Here is an 18462-nt window from a genome sequence, read left to right on the forward strand (position 1 = left end):
TCTTTTTATTTTAATTTTTTGAGACAAGATCTCACTAAGTTGCTGAGGCTGCCTCAAACTTGTGATCCTCCTGCTTCAGCCTCTTACAGAGTTTGTCTGGATTCACCCAGACATGAGTTTTCCCTCTCACGTTGACATGAAACTTACTGAAAAGAAAATGAGGTTGCATAAAAAGAAAAGGATCCTAAAAGAAACTGAAAATGATATGAGAATATAGTAAGCATAAAATAAATGCTAGTAGAAATAAAAGGAAAAAAGATATGTGTCTATGCTCTTATGGAGTATATGGTGAATGAACAGCACAACATGGGAAGACCAGTAAACAGTTATTAACATGATCTGTGTGTAAGGAGGAGTAAGGTAGAGGCTACCTCTTTATCTAGCATGGTTCCTTCCAAGATTCTCAATGGGAGCATTAGCTTTTGCCCAATTGCCATCTTAGGTCTTCAGTTTTGTATTTCATTCTTTATAGCTTTGTTTAGTCTATTCTTATTAGTTTAGTCAGCTTTAGTTCCATGTATCAGTTTAAATTTAACTAAAGTAGAATTTAAAATGCAGTTCTTTTGTTGCACTAAGCTACATTTCTGATGTTCAAAGCCTGATGGTTTAGTAGCTATCACATATTATATAGCACAGATATAGAACATGCTTTCATTGCACTAAGTTATATAGCACAGCATTCCTTCAAAGAGTCTCTACACTGGGTATGGTGACACATGCCTGTAATCCCAGCAACTGGGGAGGCTGAGACCGGAGGATCCCAAGTTTGAGGCCAGCCTCAGCAATTTAGCAAGACCCTGTCTCAAATTAAAAAGTAAAAATGACTGGGGATGTGGTTCAGTGGTAGAGCATCCCCGGGTTTAATCCCCAGTATTTAAAAAAAAAAAAAAAGAAAAAGCTACACAAAACGAAATGAGTCCATTACAATGAATTTCACTAGTCTACAAAAACCTAAAAAAAGGGAATATGTGTGTGTGTTCTATGTGTTCTTCCACCTAGCACATACTTGTTGAGTAATTAATTGGGTCTCTATGTTACTCAAATGCTGCACTAGCTGCTATGATTATGGGGTGGTTTGTTTAGTTTTTTAAAAAATGTTTTAACCTTTTAAAATTTACTTATACGTGGTGCTGAGACTCAAACCCAGTGCCTCACACACACCAGGCAAGCACTCTACCACTGAGCCACAACCCCAAGCCCTTGTTTAGTTTTTAATTTTTGTTTTCGCATTACTGGAGAATAGACCTAAGAGGGTGCAACCTCTGGGCTATATCCCCAACCTTTCAAAGTTTTATTTTGAGACAGGGTCTAGCTAAATTGCAGAGGCTGGCCTTGAACTTGCCATCCTCCTGCCTCGGATTCCCCAGTAACTAGAATTATAGGTGTGTGCCACCATGTCTGGCTAGGTGCTAGAATATTTACACAGAACCTGTGAAAAAGATACTTCTCTGGAATGGAAATACAGCTCTGTGGCAGAGCACTTGCCTAGCGCATATGAGGCCTGGTTTTGCTCCCCAACACTTCAAAAGAACAAACAAAACAAAACAAAATTATTTCCTTTAAGGAACTCAGGTTGAACCTAGTTGTTCATTTCTATGGATGAAAGTTCTTGGATGTGTTTTTCCCTTGTTAAATGTTATCCTTTTAAAAAAATTTAATTATTGCTAGGCACAGTGGCACATGCCTATAATCTCAGCAGCTCAGGAGGCTGAGGCAGGAGGATTGCAAGTTCACCAGCAAGATGCTAAGCAACTCAGTGAGACCCTGTCTCTAAATAAAATACAAAAAGGCTGGGAATGTGGCTTAGTGGTTGAGTGCTCCTGAGTTCAATCCCTGGTACCAAAAAAAAAAAATTTTTTTTTAATTTTTATTATAGCTCCCTCCCCTAGACATAACCACTATTAATAATTAAGTGATCTCCTTCCTGTTTTCTATTCCTAGTCACAAATCTACATGTATTTTTAAAATAAAAATGGGATCATATTGTTCTGTGACTTGCTTTTCTCTAGGATAACTTTTTCTCCTTTTTTTTGGTATAAGGGATTGAACGCGGGGGTACTTAATCACTGAGTCACATCCCTGGCCCTTTTAATTTTTTTTATTTTAAGACAGGGTGTTGTCAAGTTGCTAAGGCTGGCACTGAACTTGTGATCCTCCTGTCTAGGACATCTTCTTTTTTTTTTTTTTTTAATAACTGCATTGTATTTTATTGTTTAACATACCATAATTTAATTCTTCCTCTGTTGGTAGAATTTTAGGTGTTTGCAGTATTTGATTGATCTCAAACTGTAGTGAACATTCTAATCTTATATCCTTCCATACATTTGTGCCAGTGTTTTAGTAAAACATTTTGTGGGTGTGTAATTTTGGGGTAAAAAGCTTTAAATAAATGTTAACAGGTAACAGCAAACTGCCCTCCAAAAGACTATACCAATTTATTTGTAGTATGAAAAGCAGAGGTGATTAATTGAATGTAGTGATTAAAACAGTTGCTCAGTCAACTGAATTTTTAATGTTAGCTTTGATGCAAGGCCTGAGTTACAGCAATGGGTTTCTGAGTAAGTCTGTAGCTTTCATTTTGTTTTTGCAGTACTGGGGATTTTGCAGTCCAGAACCTCACACATGCTAAGCAAGCACTCTACCACTGAGCTACCCCTCAGCCTTATGTGGTTATATATCTTAATGAAAGACCTACACTTGCCCAAGTTAGTTTTTCTCCCAAAGGATTGAGAGAAAATGGGCTTATTTCAGAGCCTCTTTGGCTTTGAATCACTTGTACTTGGAACTCAGATTTTCTCGAACATAGGATTATTGAAAACCACAGTGGAAACAGAGCAGCCTAAGGAAGTTGACCATGTTTTAGATGAGCAAGTTTACTGCAGTTAGAGGACTCATCAACAAAGGTATTCTGCTTAGAGCACTTACCTTGCACATGTAAGCATTATTGTCTATAACTATGATTGTTGTTTTCTTTCCCTTCAAATTATCCATTTATTCTTTTCATCTGAAGCTTGTCCATGCTTTCAAAACTACAAAAAAATTATCATTCATTAACCACATCAAAACAGTTAAGGATTGCCTAGTAGTTGGTAGTACTAGTACATACCTGTAGTCCTGGCTGCTTGGGAGGCTGAGGAAGGAGAAATGTTTGAGCCTCGGAGTTCACAGTCAGCCTGGGCAACATAGCAAGACCCCAAGTTAAGGAAAAAAATTGCCTAGCAATGTTGAACACACACAGTACCAATGATTCCACTTATAGCTATATACCTAGAGAAACATATATACATATACTCCAAGAGACATTTACAAGAACTTTCACACAACAATATTCTGTGTCAAAAAGAAACAACTAAAGTATTCATAAATAAGAAAGTGGATACCAAATGGTTTATTCCAACAACCGAACACTATGCAACAGTGAAAATGAATGAATTATATGGATAAAACTGTTTACTGATCTCCAGCACAGCAAAAAGGTGTTGAGTGAAATAAGTCACAGAAGCATACATATGACTCCATTTATATAAAATTTAAAAATTGTTAAGACAAAATATTTTAGGGATATGTATATGCATATTTGGTAAGAAAAGCAAGAAAATTACTAACCTAAAATTCAGGAAAGCAATTATGTCTTTGGTGGGAGGGTTCCAGAAGGGAGGATCACATTAGAAGCTTCCAAGGTGCTGGTAATGTTCTGTTTCTTAAACTGAGTTATGTATATGTGGCTTTGGTTTCCATTATTGTCACCTGTAAACTGTACATACGTAATATGTTATATATGTATATGTACATATTATATCATTGTGTAATACCTTTCAAAATAAGTGCCTAGCAATGCCAGTCTCACCAGGGATGAGAAGAGAACACCATAAATCTTGGTATTTTGGATACTATCATGATAAATAATGCATAATAATTTGCAACAGTGAGTAGCCACTTCAGTGTGTATTAGATTCACATATTCCTCCTTTATCATAGAACTGAAGGATCTAAAAGCAGTTCATGGCTTTGTATTCTAAATCTGTCATGCTCTCACACACAAAGATAGCCTTGTGCCTTGCATTTTCTAACACTTCATTACCATGGCATCTTGACACAAGGTTCTTGAAAAACTTCAGTAATTCAGGTAAACAATAAATGATACAATTTTGTTGTTTTTTTTTTTTTCTCACCAGTTTTCCAATATTCCAAATGTTGAGATTCCAAAGTTAAGAACTTTAAACAAAAAGCTTTATATCTCATCCCAAATGCTAAATTTTCCAAAAGTAGTTCAGGCATGGGTGCAAGCTTGTAACCACATCTACTTGGGAGGCTGAGGCAGAATTCCAAGTTCAAGGCCAGTCTCAGCAAGTTAACTAAACCCTATCTCAAAATAAAATGAAAAGGGCTGGGGATGTAGCTTATTGGTAGAGCATCCCTGGGTTCAATCCCCAGTACTGCAATTTTCTTATTTAAAAAATTAATAAATTTTCCAGAAATGGAATTGAGGCAAAATCACAAGGAATAAGAATTCTAAGTCAAGGAATGCTAAATAAAGCCAGCAAATCACCAGAACCTACAAAAGAGATGCGAATCAGATTCTTCTTCATAGACCTGTGAAGGAACAAATCCTGCTGACCCTTTGACCTCTAATTTCTAGCCTTCAGAACTGTGAGACAATACATTTCTGTTAATAAGACAAAAGAAAAGAAAGCCCTGCAACATGATCTCAAATAAAGAGTGCCTCTGTTACTTGCTAAGTTATATCCAAGATGATTATATATAGTCATTGAGAGGACACTTGACTGTAAGTGATCCTTTCAGTGGGTACTCAAATTATCATCAAGGAGCTATTTTAATTTTTTAAAAACTCAAAAACAACAACAAAAAAGTCCCCCACATTTTTCATATATCAATTTTCTGTGTTATTTTAGAGTTTAAAAATCAGAATTCTAAGTCAGTAGCTATTATTAGCTATCAGCAGAAAGTAAATAAATGAGAAAGATGCTGACACTGAATTTACCATCTTACTACCTCAGTCTCCCACATTGTTGGGAATTATAGGCTCTTCCACTGCCCCCAGCATTAACTTGATCTTTTAAAATTGTCTATTGTAATCACTCAATTTGCTATCATAGCTCAGAACAAATGGTGCTTTGTCCATAAGTAATACTGCTAAGGATTTACTGAAAGAATTTGACCTAGAATTGATAAATATAAGTCAAAGCATTCACATAAAACATTCAAGAGGGCTGGGGTTGTAGCTCAGTGGTAGAGCGCTTGTTTGGCATGTGTGAGACACTGGGCTCGATTCTTAGTACCACATAAAAATAAAATGAAGATCAAAAACTAAAAAAAAATAAAATTAAAAAAAAATTCAAGAAAACCAGAATTTCTTGAGAGGGCAAGAGAAGGGGAAAAGTACTCAGGATCAATGACCTTTCATTTAGTACAAAGAGAAATATAGAAAACCTTAGTATTCCAAAGTAGTCTTTGTTAATCTCAGGTCTCCATTAACTTGATTCTATTGGAGTTGAGTTTAACTCAGTTTTACTTTATTCTGGAGATTTCATTTGGAAAATGAGACCATCTCCTCAATATAATGAGAAGGAAAGATAAGTAGTTGTTTGCTAACTATCCATTGCTACACTAGCATGGAATATACCATGATGGTATTACACATTTTTCCTGGTCTCTTGGAATTTATTCATTCATCTTGGTTTTTCTAAGGAAGGTTCTTATAAATTGGATTCAATTTTTGCTCTATCAATCTTCAGTATAAAATTATTTAGTTTTCAACTCAGTAGATGTCCCTAGAAGCTCTAATAATATAGTAGATGTTTTCACATGATAGTATGCGTATGCATCGTAGAGAATGACTTGAACAAAGAAAAATGTCTTGGGTTGGTGTTGCAGACCCAGAGAAGAATGCCTGGACCCACTCTTGAGCCTCCCCAGGCCTTATCAATGCTGTTTTCCCAGAGCTGGATCTTCAATGGGACACACTTCTTTATGGTGAAGAGCAGACTAACCTCACTCCTGTCATTAACTCCCTCTAAAAAAATCAATCTTTGCAAGTCTTAGACAAGGAGGTCTGGATTTTTCTTATAAGAGGTAAGAAATAAACTCAGACACACACCGACAAAGCACTGATTTCAAATTCTTCCTTCAGAGCTATGTCATGTAAGAGCTGTGGACACATACCCTGCCTGGACTGTGGACCATCACCAACTAAACACTGAATAATTCTTCCCAAAGAACCTCATTCTCAACAGAGAATGAATCTTCCTGGACCCAGAAAATTAAGATTCATCTCCTGGCACCCAAGCAGTTAAAAGAGCTGGAATATCTTGGTAATTTGTGCAATGATTCTTTTTCGTAGTCTTTCAGAGATCGAAGGGTCTTGAAACAATTCAGGATGGTACTTGTAAGGAAGAATGCTGGTGTTGATAGAGAATGATTTCTCTGAACTAAGGTCTACTGCATTTTGGAGGATGGTGGAGATCTTTTCAATAGTTGTAACTGTTCCTTTAGAACCCTCTGGTCTGGTCTTTCAACCCCAGCACAGCAAAAACAACAACAACAACAACAACAACAACAACAACAACAACAAAACAACAAAAAAACCCCATCTGGTCTGAATGGTGCAGTTGCAGCTTCTCCAGTAGATGGCGCCTCTAACTCTTTTATCATTCTAGCTTCTTTAAACTTCTTTTTCCATTACTAATTCAAATATTTTCCTGGACTTTTAAGAAATCTGGGATGTTGTTGATTCTTTTTACTGTCTTAGAAAAAGGTAACATTAACACAATTTTAATAGATCAACAGAAATGCAAAAACTGGTACTATCATAGCAAGTTTTACTGTAATTTCATATGAAAGAAACCACAAGTGAACAACTATTCGTGGGAAGAAGTAAAGAACTGAGGGAAAAAAAAGTGAGCTTCCAATTTACTTTTTTTTCTTTTTGCTTTTTTTCCCTTTAGGCTCTACTGGTGTGTTGTATTTCAGAACTTCTGCAGTGAAGATTTTTCTTTGAATAAATAATTCACCAACCTTTTATTTGTAGAAACTGGACACCTTGCATAATAGACCTTACCAATTTTCTAAAGGAAGTTGTCATTGCAAGAAGCTGGCAAAGTTCAGGAAAATGATGCAGCTATGCTGGTTTGTAGAGAGCTTACAGCACTAATGGGCAATTTAAATACTGCCTGGCAAGTGCTAGGGAAAACCCAGAGGGCTTCAGGAGCATCTATCTAGGAGGGACACAAAGGACCAGAAGCAAGAGAGAGCTGGTTGGGGTCCGGGGTGGAGGGGAGGAACTAGTTGAGGGAAATAGAGGGACCTGCCCATTGCAAGGCTAGGGGAGGCTTGTTGATGGGGAGAACCTGATGATCTGAAGGAGAAACAGAAGCCAGCCAGACAGTGACAGCATAGGAAGGGGGTGGGGGCAGAGGTCTGTCCCAGGGAAAGGGGTGGGGACAGCATCTGCAAAGATATGTGGAGAAAGTAATTAAAAGGTAAGATTAGTGTCTCCAGGGCCATTCAGAAATGTTGTTCCTCAAGGGCTCTTAACTTTTTTTTTTTTTTTTTTGGTGACCCAGAGCCCTTTGGCAGTCCAGTGAAGACTGTGGATCTCTTCTCAGAAAATTGTTTTATAATGCATAAAATTAAGTATGTTGGAATATACATATTATTATATTGCAAAAATTAAAAATTTATACTTCTTTATTAATGCATGACATAAGATGTAGTGATAGTTCTAATAATTATCATACTTTTAAATTAGTGATGAACATTGTCTTAGTCTGTTTACTGTTGCTGTAGTAAAATATCTGAGACTAGGTAATTTATAAAGAATACAGGTTTATTTGGCTTACACTTCTAGAGGCTGGGAATCCAAGAGACTAGCACCAGCATCTATCTGCGCAGCATCTGGTGAAGGTCTTTTTGCTGCATCATAATATGGTGAAGGGCATCACATGGCCAGACAGAATAATTAACCAAATAACTCACTTTTACAACAAAACAACTCCCATAATAACCCATTAATTCATGAATGAGTTAATCCATTCATGTAACTCTGCCTTACTTCCCAAAGTTCCCACCTCTCAACACTGCTGCATTAGAGACCAAATTTCCAACACATAGAACACTGGGGGACACATTCACACCATAGCAAGGCTACAGCAGAAATAGTAATGTTATATAAAAATATTTGATTTCTTTTGGTGACAAAGTCATAGGTAAAGTTAGCTGTATTTTGTTGGTTATCTTTATTGAAGGAAATACTTTCAATTAAAGACTGTAAAAATAAGGATATAATATTTTTTTATCAAGCAAATATCCATGGACTCCTTGGATATATGTGGAACATGAGTAGAAATATTTCTTAGCAGCAGGTAGAGAGAATGGATTGAAAAGCAAAGCTGAAGATGGGTGACCCAAAACCTTCAACCTATGGAGGTATCAACATCCCCAAAGAATTTGGATCTAAGAGGGAGGAGCCAATAGAGCCCAGCAGAGAAACACTGCTGTCTTGGAACCCTCAGGGCTGCGACCCTTGCTGAAGCATCTGACAGATGCTGGGTTCTGGAATACTGTACTGTGCAGACATCTGTGGTTAGAAAGAACCTTTAAACCAGTACCTCAAGAGATTGATAAGTGCTGTTTATTAAACCTGTACCATATAGGATGATGGTTAAGACTCATGAAAAATCCAGATTTGGGTTACACTGCTCTTTCTGCAATTTAGAAGTTGTATAACCTTGAGCAAATAAATTGCTTCATCTGTAAATGGAGTAATGAAAGTATCTATTGCAATCACAAGGCTATTGTGAGTTGAAGTAATGGGATTCATGTAAAACGTATAGTTCCTGCAACTAAGAACTGCATAAACAAAGGCTATTAAATGTTAAGTGGATGAATCTGTCTGATAACCTTCCTAGAAGGGAATCTATTCCTGCTCCCTGTTACTCCTCCTCTGGTTAAATCCAGAAGAGGGTTTAACCCATTCGGCATCTCGGGGAAGGTAGACATGTTCCTTTCTTCAATCTGGCTTCTAGATATTAACACGCCATCAGCATTCTAAAAATGTTTCCCGAAGTATACATTTCTTGAGTACCTACGGTTTGCTGGAGGGTGAAGAAAATTGTGAACACTCAGTCTCACGGTAACTTTTGTAGTGAAACCTGGTATTTCCTAATCAGGACAGGTATTAAAACTCCCAGGGTAAGAGTCCTTAAGAACCCAAACCTTTCCATTAGGAGCTGGGTTATTTTACGTTGGGTCAGACCGGTAATAGAATAGATGAGATGGAAATTATCATCGAATTTTATTATTTTTTACTTCATAAGACATTTAATTCACTGTTTTTTGTACTTAATAAGAAATTAAATCCAGCACATTTTCTGATTTCCAGAAAGTCTTTCCCTCCCTTTTCTTCCTCTGTAAGGTCAGAATGCTTCGGAAGCTATATTTCAAATACCTCAGTCTTTTAGAAAAAAAGAGTCCCAATCCTGAGCTTGATCGAGCCAGACGAAATCGACCAGTTAGTAAATCATGGCCGGATTATTCAATTGTTTCCATTCAGTAATTGAATTTTCATTCATCGGCGCAAACTCACGCAAAAGAAAACGCAAGCCCTTTCGACGAGGATGGGATTCGAACCCACGCGTGCAGAGCACAATGGATTAGCAGTCCATCGCCTTAACCACTCGGCCACCTCGTCCCAGAAGCTTGTCTCTTCCTGGTAGGTATAGGGAGTAATGGTAGGGGGCTGTGACGCAATGTTATGGAAGTCGCCATTTTGTACGGAAGCCAACGTCGCTCACTTCTACAACCGACAATCGAAAGAAGATGGCCGCTTCCATGATGTTGGGAAGTCTGCGCTGGGAAGGGCTGGAGGAAATTCAGTAGAAAATGAGATACATTTGACGGAAGTTAAATTGGCACAGAGGCAAGCAAAGAAGTTTAAGTGAGGGGGTGTTAGGAGATGGGCCGGTGTGAAGCCTGAGAGGCGGAGTCGACCCGTAGAGCTGCTTTGCGCGTGCGCATCAGCTGGGCGGTTAGATTTGAATACTTCACTGAGTTTGGCTAGGCGTTGTGAAGTGACGTCTTCTCTGAGGAGCGCGCGAACAGGTGGGCTGTGGCTGGTAAGGAGAATGTCCCTCTCACTGTCGGCTCCTGAGAAGACTTGGGTTTTGTCTGAGCACTTCGAAGGTCCGGCGTGGGAGGTGGGGGCGCGGGGTCAGTCCTGCGGCCTCCGAATGCGCCGGACCCAAATGGATGCCTAAGCCGCGGGTGCTGGGCTCTCATCCTCACCTCGGCCTGCACATTGTTCCTCCTCTCTCCTCCCTAGCGCTTTGGCACCCACACCTGGGCCCCTAGGGCCGGCTCGGATTGCTTGCTTGTGGAGCTCGCGGCGTCCTGGCCCGCCCAGCCCTTTCACTTTTCTTTTTGGTTGTTTGTAATTCTGACTTTTCTTTGCTCTAAAAGAAGCGACAACAATGAGTGATATTTAAGTTCTCGGTTCTCATTGGTTTATTTACTGGGATCAGAGTGCAAGCAGCACAGAACAGATTTTCGGCTTTTTGCAGGTAACATTAACAAAGTCAATATCAGCGTCCCACAGATTATTTGTTTTTAAATTTTCCTCTGTCCAGCTTAGAGTCAAAACTCCTTTATCTTGCTGTTTGTGTAAGTATTAGAGTTTGGGAAGAAAAATACTGCTGTTTGGAATTTTAAAATGGGTTTATTAGTGGTTAACAGAGATAAAGAGCGCGGATGAAGACCAAAGCACAGGGTTTCTCTAAATATTAAGACTGAAGGAATTTTTCAAATCATTTTAATTGGATCAATCGAATTCCTCACGTTTATTAGGTTCCTTGTCTTGTGCTAGGACTGGGAGAGAATGATTCAGAGTCTTTAAGTCCCAGAAAGGGAAATATTTAATATGTACAATATAACTAGAAGACAATGTAATGAATTATAAGACATTCTAAAGAGGTATGATAACAGAAGGGGGAACTGATTTGATGCTTTTAGCAATGGAGAATAAAGTGGACTTCATGGAGAAAATGGCATTTGAAGTGGAACATGGAGGAATGATTTACAGAGATGGAGAGTTAATATATTGTAAGGTTTTGGAAATTAAAGGTTAGGTTTTGACCCTGTAAATTACTGGTAATGTTCACAAGGTAACAAATACATTTAAATTGAGTAAAAATGTTTGGAATGGTAGTATTAATGGTGTGTTTTAATACTAATAAACTAGAAGATACTGACTCTAGATGTTGATAGTAGGATGGTGCAATCCAGTAGCACTTTGACAGTGCTGAGACTTTCATCTGCATTGTCCAGCACAGTATCCATTGACCGCGTGTGGCTGTTGAACACTTGAAATTTGGCTGTTGAAATCAAATTACTGAATTTTAATTAACTTAAATATAAATAACTCCTATATTGGACAGCGCAGGTCTAGAGTCTATGTCACTGGACACTGGAAAATATTTAGGTATTGGAAGTGTAAATTCAGGAGTAGGCAGAGAGCCAGATAGTAAATATTTCAGGCTTTGCAGGCTACACAGTCACGGGCATGGTCTCTATCACATATTCTTTGTTTTGTTGTCTTCGTTTTCTACACCTCATTAAAAATTAGCTTTGTTTTCTATACCTCATTAAAAATATGAAAACTGTTCGTAGCTCAAGGACTGATTTGGCCAGTGGCAGTGGTTTACAAACTCACGTATTATTTCTCTTAGACCAAAAAAAAAAAAAAAAAAAACTTGATGATTTTATTTCAGTAGTTAAGTACAAAAGTACAGCTTAATGAGTATTTATGTTCTAATGATCTATAGCCATTTGAAAAAAATACACATAAGCTGAAGTAAAAGATAACATACATACTTTTTTTATTAAATAATCATGGATACTAATTGGATATGTGTGCCTCTTGGATAATGCACAGTTTTTCAAACCTTGGAATCAGATTGTACATAGTCATTCTCATTTCCTGAGCCACTTTGATTAAAAAAAAACTTGATTTTATTCATATAAATTGCCAAAAATCTAGCTTCACAATGATATGTTATTAAATATGAATGGGTACTTTTGAGGTAGTGGTTCACACAGTGTCTGACAGATGTTGAAAATGGTTGTGTGTTTCAAACATCTCTTAAATATGCTGCAGGACCCTGGATGCCAGGTGCACAGTTTGGGGGCCAATCAGTAATTATCATGGCAGTGATTAATAATTCAGACGTGACAGTGTTTTATTAGTGAGACAATACGATAGGGTCTCCTATTTCCGTTGAAGGTAAAACTTAACAGTTAAATAAAATGTTAAGAAGATGGGACTTCAGTAAACTTTGAATCTCATCAGTTACAGTTAATCTGTAGGTTGAACAGGAGTTGTGCTCAATGACTGTTTCAGTCATTTTGATGTTTAGGTGACCTTGAGCTGATAGTATTTAATATTTTTATCTAGAGTTTGAATATGTATTGAGTTTGAAAATATTCCCAAACGAGACAAAAAATATGCTAGTTGGTAATCATAAAGCCAACTTTATTTTTAATTGTGTTTTTGGCAATTGAACCCAGAACTTTGAACATGCCAAACAAGGGCTCTACTGCTGAGCTAATTACCCAGCCCCAAATTTTTTTTTTTTTTTTTTTTTTTTTTTTGGGTGGTGCTCGGGACTGAACCCAGGGCCTTTTGCTTACAAAAGCACTCTACCAACTGAGCTATATCCCCAGCCCCTCATTGTTTCTTTATTACTCATTCAGCAACTATTTATTGAGCTCCTATTTTCAAAGCCCTGCTAGGCTGTAATATTGAACATAAGACTCTCCAGCTCTATTCTCATAATGTACTGTTGGAGCAAGGGTAGTTTGGAGAGATAATAGAAATAACAGACTTATTCTTATTTATTTATTTGCTTATTTATTTGTGGTACTGGGGGTTGAACTCAGAGCCTGGAGCATGGAAGGCAGACACTACCACTGAGCTACATCCACTACTCTATAAAGCATACTTTTAAATTACAAAAGAGACACACAAAGGAGGCATACATAGTGCTACCAAGAGTGTTTTTCTTGTCTCTTATATACGTGTGTATCTGTATGTGTATATATATTTATGTATTTTAGTTGTAGATGGATACAATACCTTCCTTCCTTCCTTCCCTTCCCTTCCCTTTTCCTTCCCTCCTTCCCTTTTCCTTCCTTCCTTCCTTTCTTCCTTCTTCCTTCCTTTCTTCTTCCTTCACTGAGGATTGAACCCAGTGCCTCACACATGCCAGGCAAGCGCTCTACCACTGAACTATAACCCTGGCCCTTTCTTGTCTTTTTTGCCAAGAGAATATAGCAAATATAAACACATTGATTTAGGGAAGAGCTCTGTGTGTTTTGGGATGGATAGAAAGGCTAATGGGAACAGCATAGTCAGAGAGAAGACTGGTAAGAGAAGAAGCATAAAGTCTGAGGCAAGCAGGGGCCAGATCTGTTAGAACTCCACAGGTCCTGGTAGCAGTTTATTCTCAGTACAATGGCAAGTCACTGAAAGACTGAGAAGATAACTAGCTGCTATATAAAGAAAATATTGTATAGGGTTGAGAGTGAAAGCAAGGTAGATATTACAGTATTTTATGTGAGAGTTCACGGAAGTTTGAACTATGGTATGGAATTAAAAATAGAAATGAATGGAATGAGAAAATGTGCTGAAAATAGAACTACTAAGACTGGATGAATTAAATAGAAATGGCTGTTGCACTTGGTTGATCTTATAGGGAGTTTTTAAAGTTCAACCAATAAGTTTGTTTGTATTTTTTTAAAATAGATATTATTAATTTACCTTCTGCCTCTAGCTCCATAAGAGTTTGGTTTTGTTTTTTAATGAACAGAAAAAGATGTTAAAGTTCATCAATACTTTTTTTTCCCCATCTGTTGTGATTATATGATTTTCACCTCTATATGTTAAATCACAAAGTGTTTTCTAAAGTTAAACCAGTTTTGCCTTTCTGGAATAAAGCAAACATGACTGTGATACATTATTCTTTTTGCTAATGTTTTATTTAGAATTTTTCTATTTATATAGTGAGATTGGCATGTAATCTTTATTTTCTTGTACTGTATTTATCTGTGCATGCATGTGTAAGAGAAATGGAGGTAATTGCAAGAAAGGTTGTTTAATTTTCATTTCCCATGCCTAAAACTAGACAAATCAAAAAGGGTATAAACAAGTACTAACAAGGTACATATAAAAATATGTGCAAAGTAAAAGTGGTTGCTTTTGGGAAGGAGGAATTGGGAATGCAGAAGGCTGCTGGTTTAAAAAGCAGCAATCAATGTCTGTTTTAGCTGTCTAATGGCCAAGTTTTTATTTGAACTGGTGAAGTTCATATCATTCTCATCAATATTAGTACAGATTTTATCTTGAATATGAGAATTTTCTGGGAATATTAATTATAATGCAGTAGTTTGAACTCCTTGAAGTATCTTATGTTTTAGAGCTCATAGTACTTTTCTTTCTATTTTTGGTCTTCTTAGAAAGTAACCCTAAAATCTCAACTGTGTTCTTTATTTCTTCATAGATTGCAATTTTTCTTCCTTCTTTTGCACCTTTTTTCATGTAGTGTATCTATTACAGGAAAAAAGTTTTCTTAAAAAAATGGATGGAATGTCTTCAGAGGCTAATGAAGAAAAGTAAGTTCATGATTCAGTGCAACTAAAAATGTTATGCTCTATTAGAGAATGATACTTTTCCATCTAGTAAGTTCTATTAACAAACTTCAGAAATATTTTTCCTCTGTGTTTCAGGGAAAACGAGAAAATATTACAAAGTGTTAGTATAAATTCATCTAGAGTCAAAACTGAGGAATTTAGACATCACCTTATCTCTTTTTTATTTAAGTTTGAGAAAATTGAGGCTCAGAAAGATACAATGATTTATGTAAAGTTGGCATCACAAACTGATGACTTCTTTGTAGCCTACAAATTTTTTAAAAAATTTCAATTAGTTGCCAAAATTGCAAAATCTCATGATTTCATACAATAATTGGATTTTCAGCTTCTCTTGAAAAATCAAATATGAAACACTGGGCTCATATTCTTGCTTGGAACAACTAGGCAAAGCAAAGTAATGGCTGTGCTCATTAGACGAGGCAGAAATTTTCCAAGTCACTGTCATCTCTACATTAACAATTTTTCTTACACCTAACAAATTATGTTTGACCTCATGATATTTGGATTTTCAAAACTTGGTCTAAAAATCACACAGAAGCAAGAACCAGAGGCAGAGAGTCTCTTGATTTATAGCCCATTTATCTTTTAATTGTACCTCTATACAATAAAATTATGTTGTACTGATTATTATTTAAGAGATAGTCTTGTCGCATACAATATATATTTTTTTTTAAGTTTTTTTTTTTTAGTTGTAGATGGACACAGTACATTTATTTTATTTCTTTATGTGGTGTTGAGGATCGAACCCAGTGCTCCAGGCATGGGAGGCAAGCTCTCTACCACTGAGCCACAACCCCAGCCCTATTATATATATTTTAAAACATTGAATTACTAAATACTTAAAGTCTTATACTGTAATACAAATTTTGCCGGCCAGAGTACAGAGTGAAAGAAAGCAATGAGTTTTAAAGTATGTAAAGGGTAATGTGATGATAGCTTTTGGAAATTCATTCTTTTACCTATATATACATAATTTTTTTTCTCCCTTTTTTCAGTGACAATAGAGAGAGACCTATTAGAAGACGGCATTCCTCAGTAAGAAACAATTATTGTTACCTTTTATTAAATGATAACTATATACAATAATTTAAATTGTGACCTCACCTTCCCACCCCCACTAGCTTCCTATTGTCCTCTGAAAAAAGACTCAGAAAATTATTTTATTTATTTGATACTGGGACTTGAACCTCGGAGTGCTCTACCACTGAGCTATAGCCCCATCCCTTTTTAAATTTTATTTTGAGACAGAGTCTCACTAAGTTGCCCAGGCTGGCCTGGAACTTGTGATCCTCCTGCCTCAATTTTTTTGAGTCCCTGGGATTATAAGCGTGTTCCTCTATGCCCTGCCAAGACTCAAATATTTAACCTGAGTATGAAAATCTGTAAACCAAAATTAATATTTTATAAGTTTTATTATAATTTAATGCATAAATTATACCTCAATAAAGCTGTTTAAAATTACATTTAATCTGGTGTACAAAGCTATTGCAAGACCCAAAAATCTAACCCAAATTAATTTAAGCATATAATGTATATCAGTTTAATGAAACTGAAAAATCCAGATAGGGATGGCTGTAGGTATAAATTATGGATGAGAGATTTCAACAATGGAACCTTCTAGGATTTTCTTTCTCATTTTCTATTCTGACTGCTTCTTTTGGGTAATCTCTGCTAGCAGCCAGTCCCTCTCCCTGTGATTACTGTGGTACATCTAGCTCTCCCTACTCCCAGGTTCCTACCCCTTTTTAAATTTTGAGATAGGATCTCATTAAGTTATGGAGGCTAACCTTGAGCCTTAGATCCTTCTGCCTTAGCCTTCTGAGTAACTAGGTTTAAAGGCATGGGTCACCTCACCTCAATCAAACAAATATTATGTTGTTCTAGACAAGGCTATGAGTTATACCGTAGAGTTGGTGTGGAGCTTCACCCAGACCACATGGGATGAGAGTGGGCAAAATAATTAGGGAGAGTAGGCCAGGAGAAAGAAATAAATGTCAGATATTTAAATCTGCCACACAACACTGAGCAATATGACTTTGAAGGATTTCAGAGATTTTAATGGAAATTTTGGCTTTCTACTCATGGTATAACTTGAAATAAAGTGATTATTAACAGATATGCCAGATTTTTTTTTGAACGATTATAATTATTACTTCTAGATTTTGAAACCTCCAAGGAGTCCTCTTCAGGACCTCAGAAATGGGAATGAAACAGCTCAGGTAAGTCTCTAGGCATTTGTTTTATAGATTTGTCTTTTCAATGATTCCCTCCCAACCCCCAGTACTGGGACTTGAACCTAGGATCTTACACATGCTAGGCAAGTACTCTGCTACTGAGCTACAGCCCCAGCCCTTTAAAAAAGTAATTTAAAAAAAAAATTTTTGAGACCAGGTCTCCCTGAGTTGCCAGGATGACCTCAAACTTGTGATCCTTCTGTGTCAACCTCCCAAGTGACTGGGATTATAGGCCTGTGCTACCATGTCTGACCTTCAGTGATATTTTTAATCAGGATGGTAGAGGGTGAGTACCAGGAATCGAACTTAGGGGCACTCAACCACTGAGCCATATCTTCAGCCCTATTTTGTATTTTTATTTAGAGAAAGAGTCTCTCTGAGCTACTTAGTGCCTCCCTGTTGCTAAGGCTGACTTTGAACTCAAAATCCTGCCTCAGCCTCCCCAGCCTTTGGAATTACAGGTGTGCACTACCATGCCTGGCTTAATCAGGAATTTTGTTTGTAATATGAAGAGAGATCATCATGAATAATTCCTATATGAATGTGTACAAGTTAGTATTCCATGACCTTCAGATTAAAAGTCAACACTTGCAGACTGGGGATGTAGCTCAATAGTGGAACACTTGTCCACTATGCACAAGACCCTGGACTCCATCCCTAGCATTGCAACAACAACAAAAAAAATCCAAATATATGTATGGTGGCATTTGTGATTGTTAGGCCTATTTACTTTTCCAGCCTTCTTTCTTGTCACTTTCATACATTTATCCCACCACTCAGTATTGATAATTATTCCTCAAACAAAACATAATCTGTGCTGGGCACAGTGGCCAGGTACAGTGGCAAATGCCTGTAATCCCAGCAGCTCAGGAGGCTGAGGCTGGAGGATCTCAAGGCTCTAACTAATCTTCAAGTCTCAACTTAAATGTGCTTTCTTAAAGAAAACCTCCCTGATTCTCAGACTAAATTAGTCTTTTATATGTTGTTTTTCTTTTATATGTTGTTTTTCTTTATAGCAGTTTGTACATTTTGAATTTTATATTTATGTGACTTTGTTGTCATTAGTCTAATCCCCTATAAAATCATATGGTATCCATGTTATTTACCTCTATTTTTCCATCACTCATACAGAATCTAGTATGTGTGTGTTTGTATTTTTAAAAAATTGAACCAGTATTGAATGAGTAAATATCATAGTCATAGATTTTTGGAGCTTTAAAACCAACAAGATTGTGGGAGAAAATCTTTGCCACACTCACTTCAGATAGAGCACTACTCTCCAGAATCTATAAAGAACTCAAAAAACTTTACACCAAGAAAACAAATAACCCAAACAACATGTATTCCATTTGTTTACAATAAAAAAATACATTATAAAAAAAAAAAATAACCCAATCAATAAATGGGCTAAGGAAATGAGGAGACACTTCACAGAAAAAGATCTGCAAGCAATCAAGAGATACATGAAAAAATGTTCAACATTTCTAGTAATAAGAGAAATGCAAAT

The 18462-nt window shown here is 36.9% G+C and overlaps 1 protein-coding gene across 1 annotated transcript in view; it reads left to right on the forward strand.

Annotated features, from left to right (window-relative positions):
- Positions 1-8256: 8256 nt before the first annotated feature.
- Positions 8257-18462, forward strand: part of KNL1 (kinetochore scaffold 1) — a 60652-nt gene continuing 50446 nt past the window's right edge. The window contains exons 1-4 of the mRNA XM_079129011.1: positions 8257-10577; positions 14627-14682; positions 15717-15756; positions 16881-16940. Of these exons, the coding sequence (XP_078985137.1) occupies positions 14648-14682; positions 15717-15756; positions 16881-16940 (135 nt within the window). The 5' untranslated portion in view covers positions 8257-10577; positions 14627-14647. The remainder of the gene's footprint in view (positions 10578-14626; positions 14683-15716; positions 15757-16880; positions 16941-18462) is intronic.

Source organism: Sciurus vulgaris (genome assembly GCF_902686455.1).
Source record: "Sciurus vulgaris genome assembly, chromosome: 2".
Taxonomy (NCBI): Eukaryota; Metazoa; Chordata; class Mammalia; order Rodentia; family Sciuridae; genus Sciurus; species Sciurus vulgaris.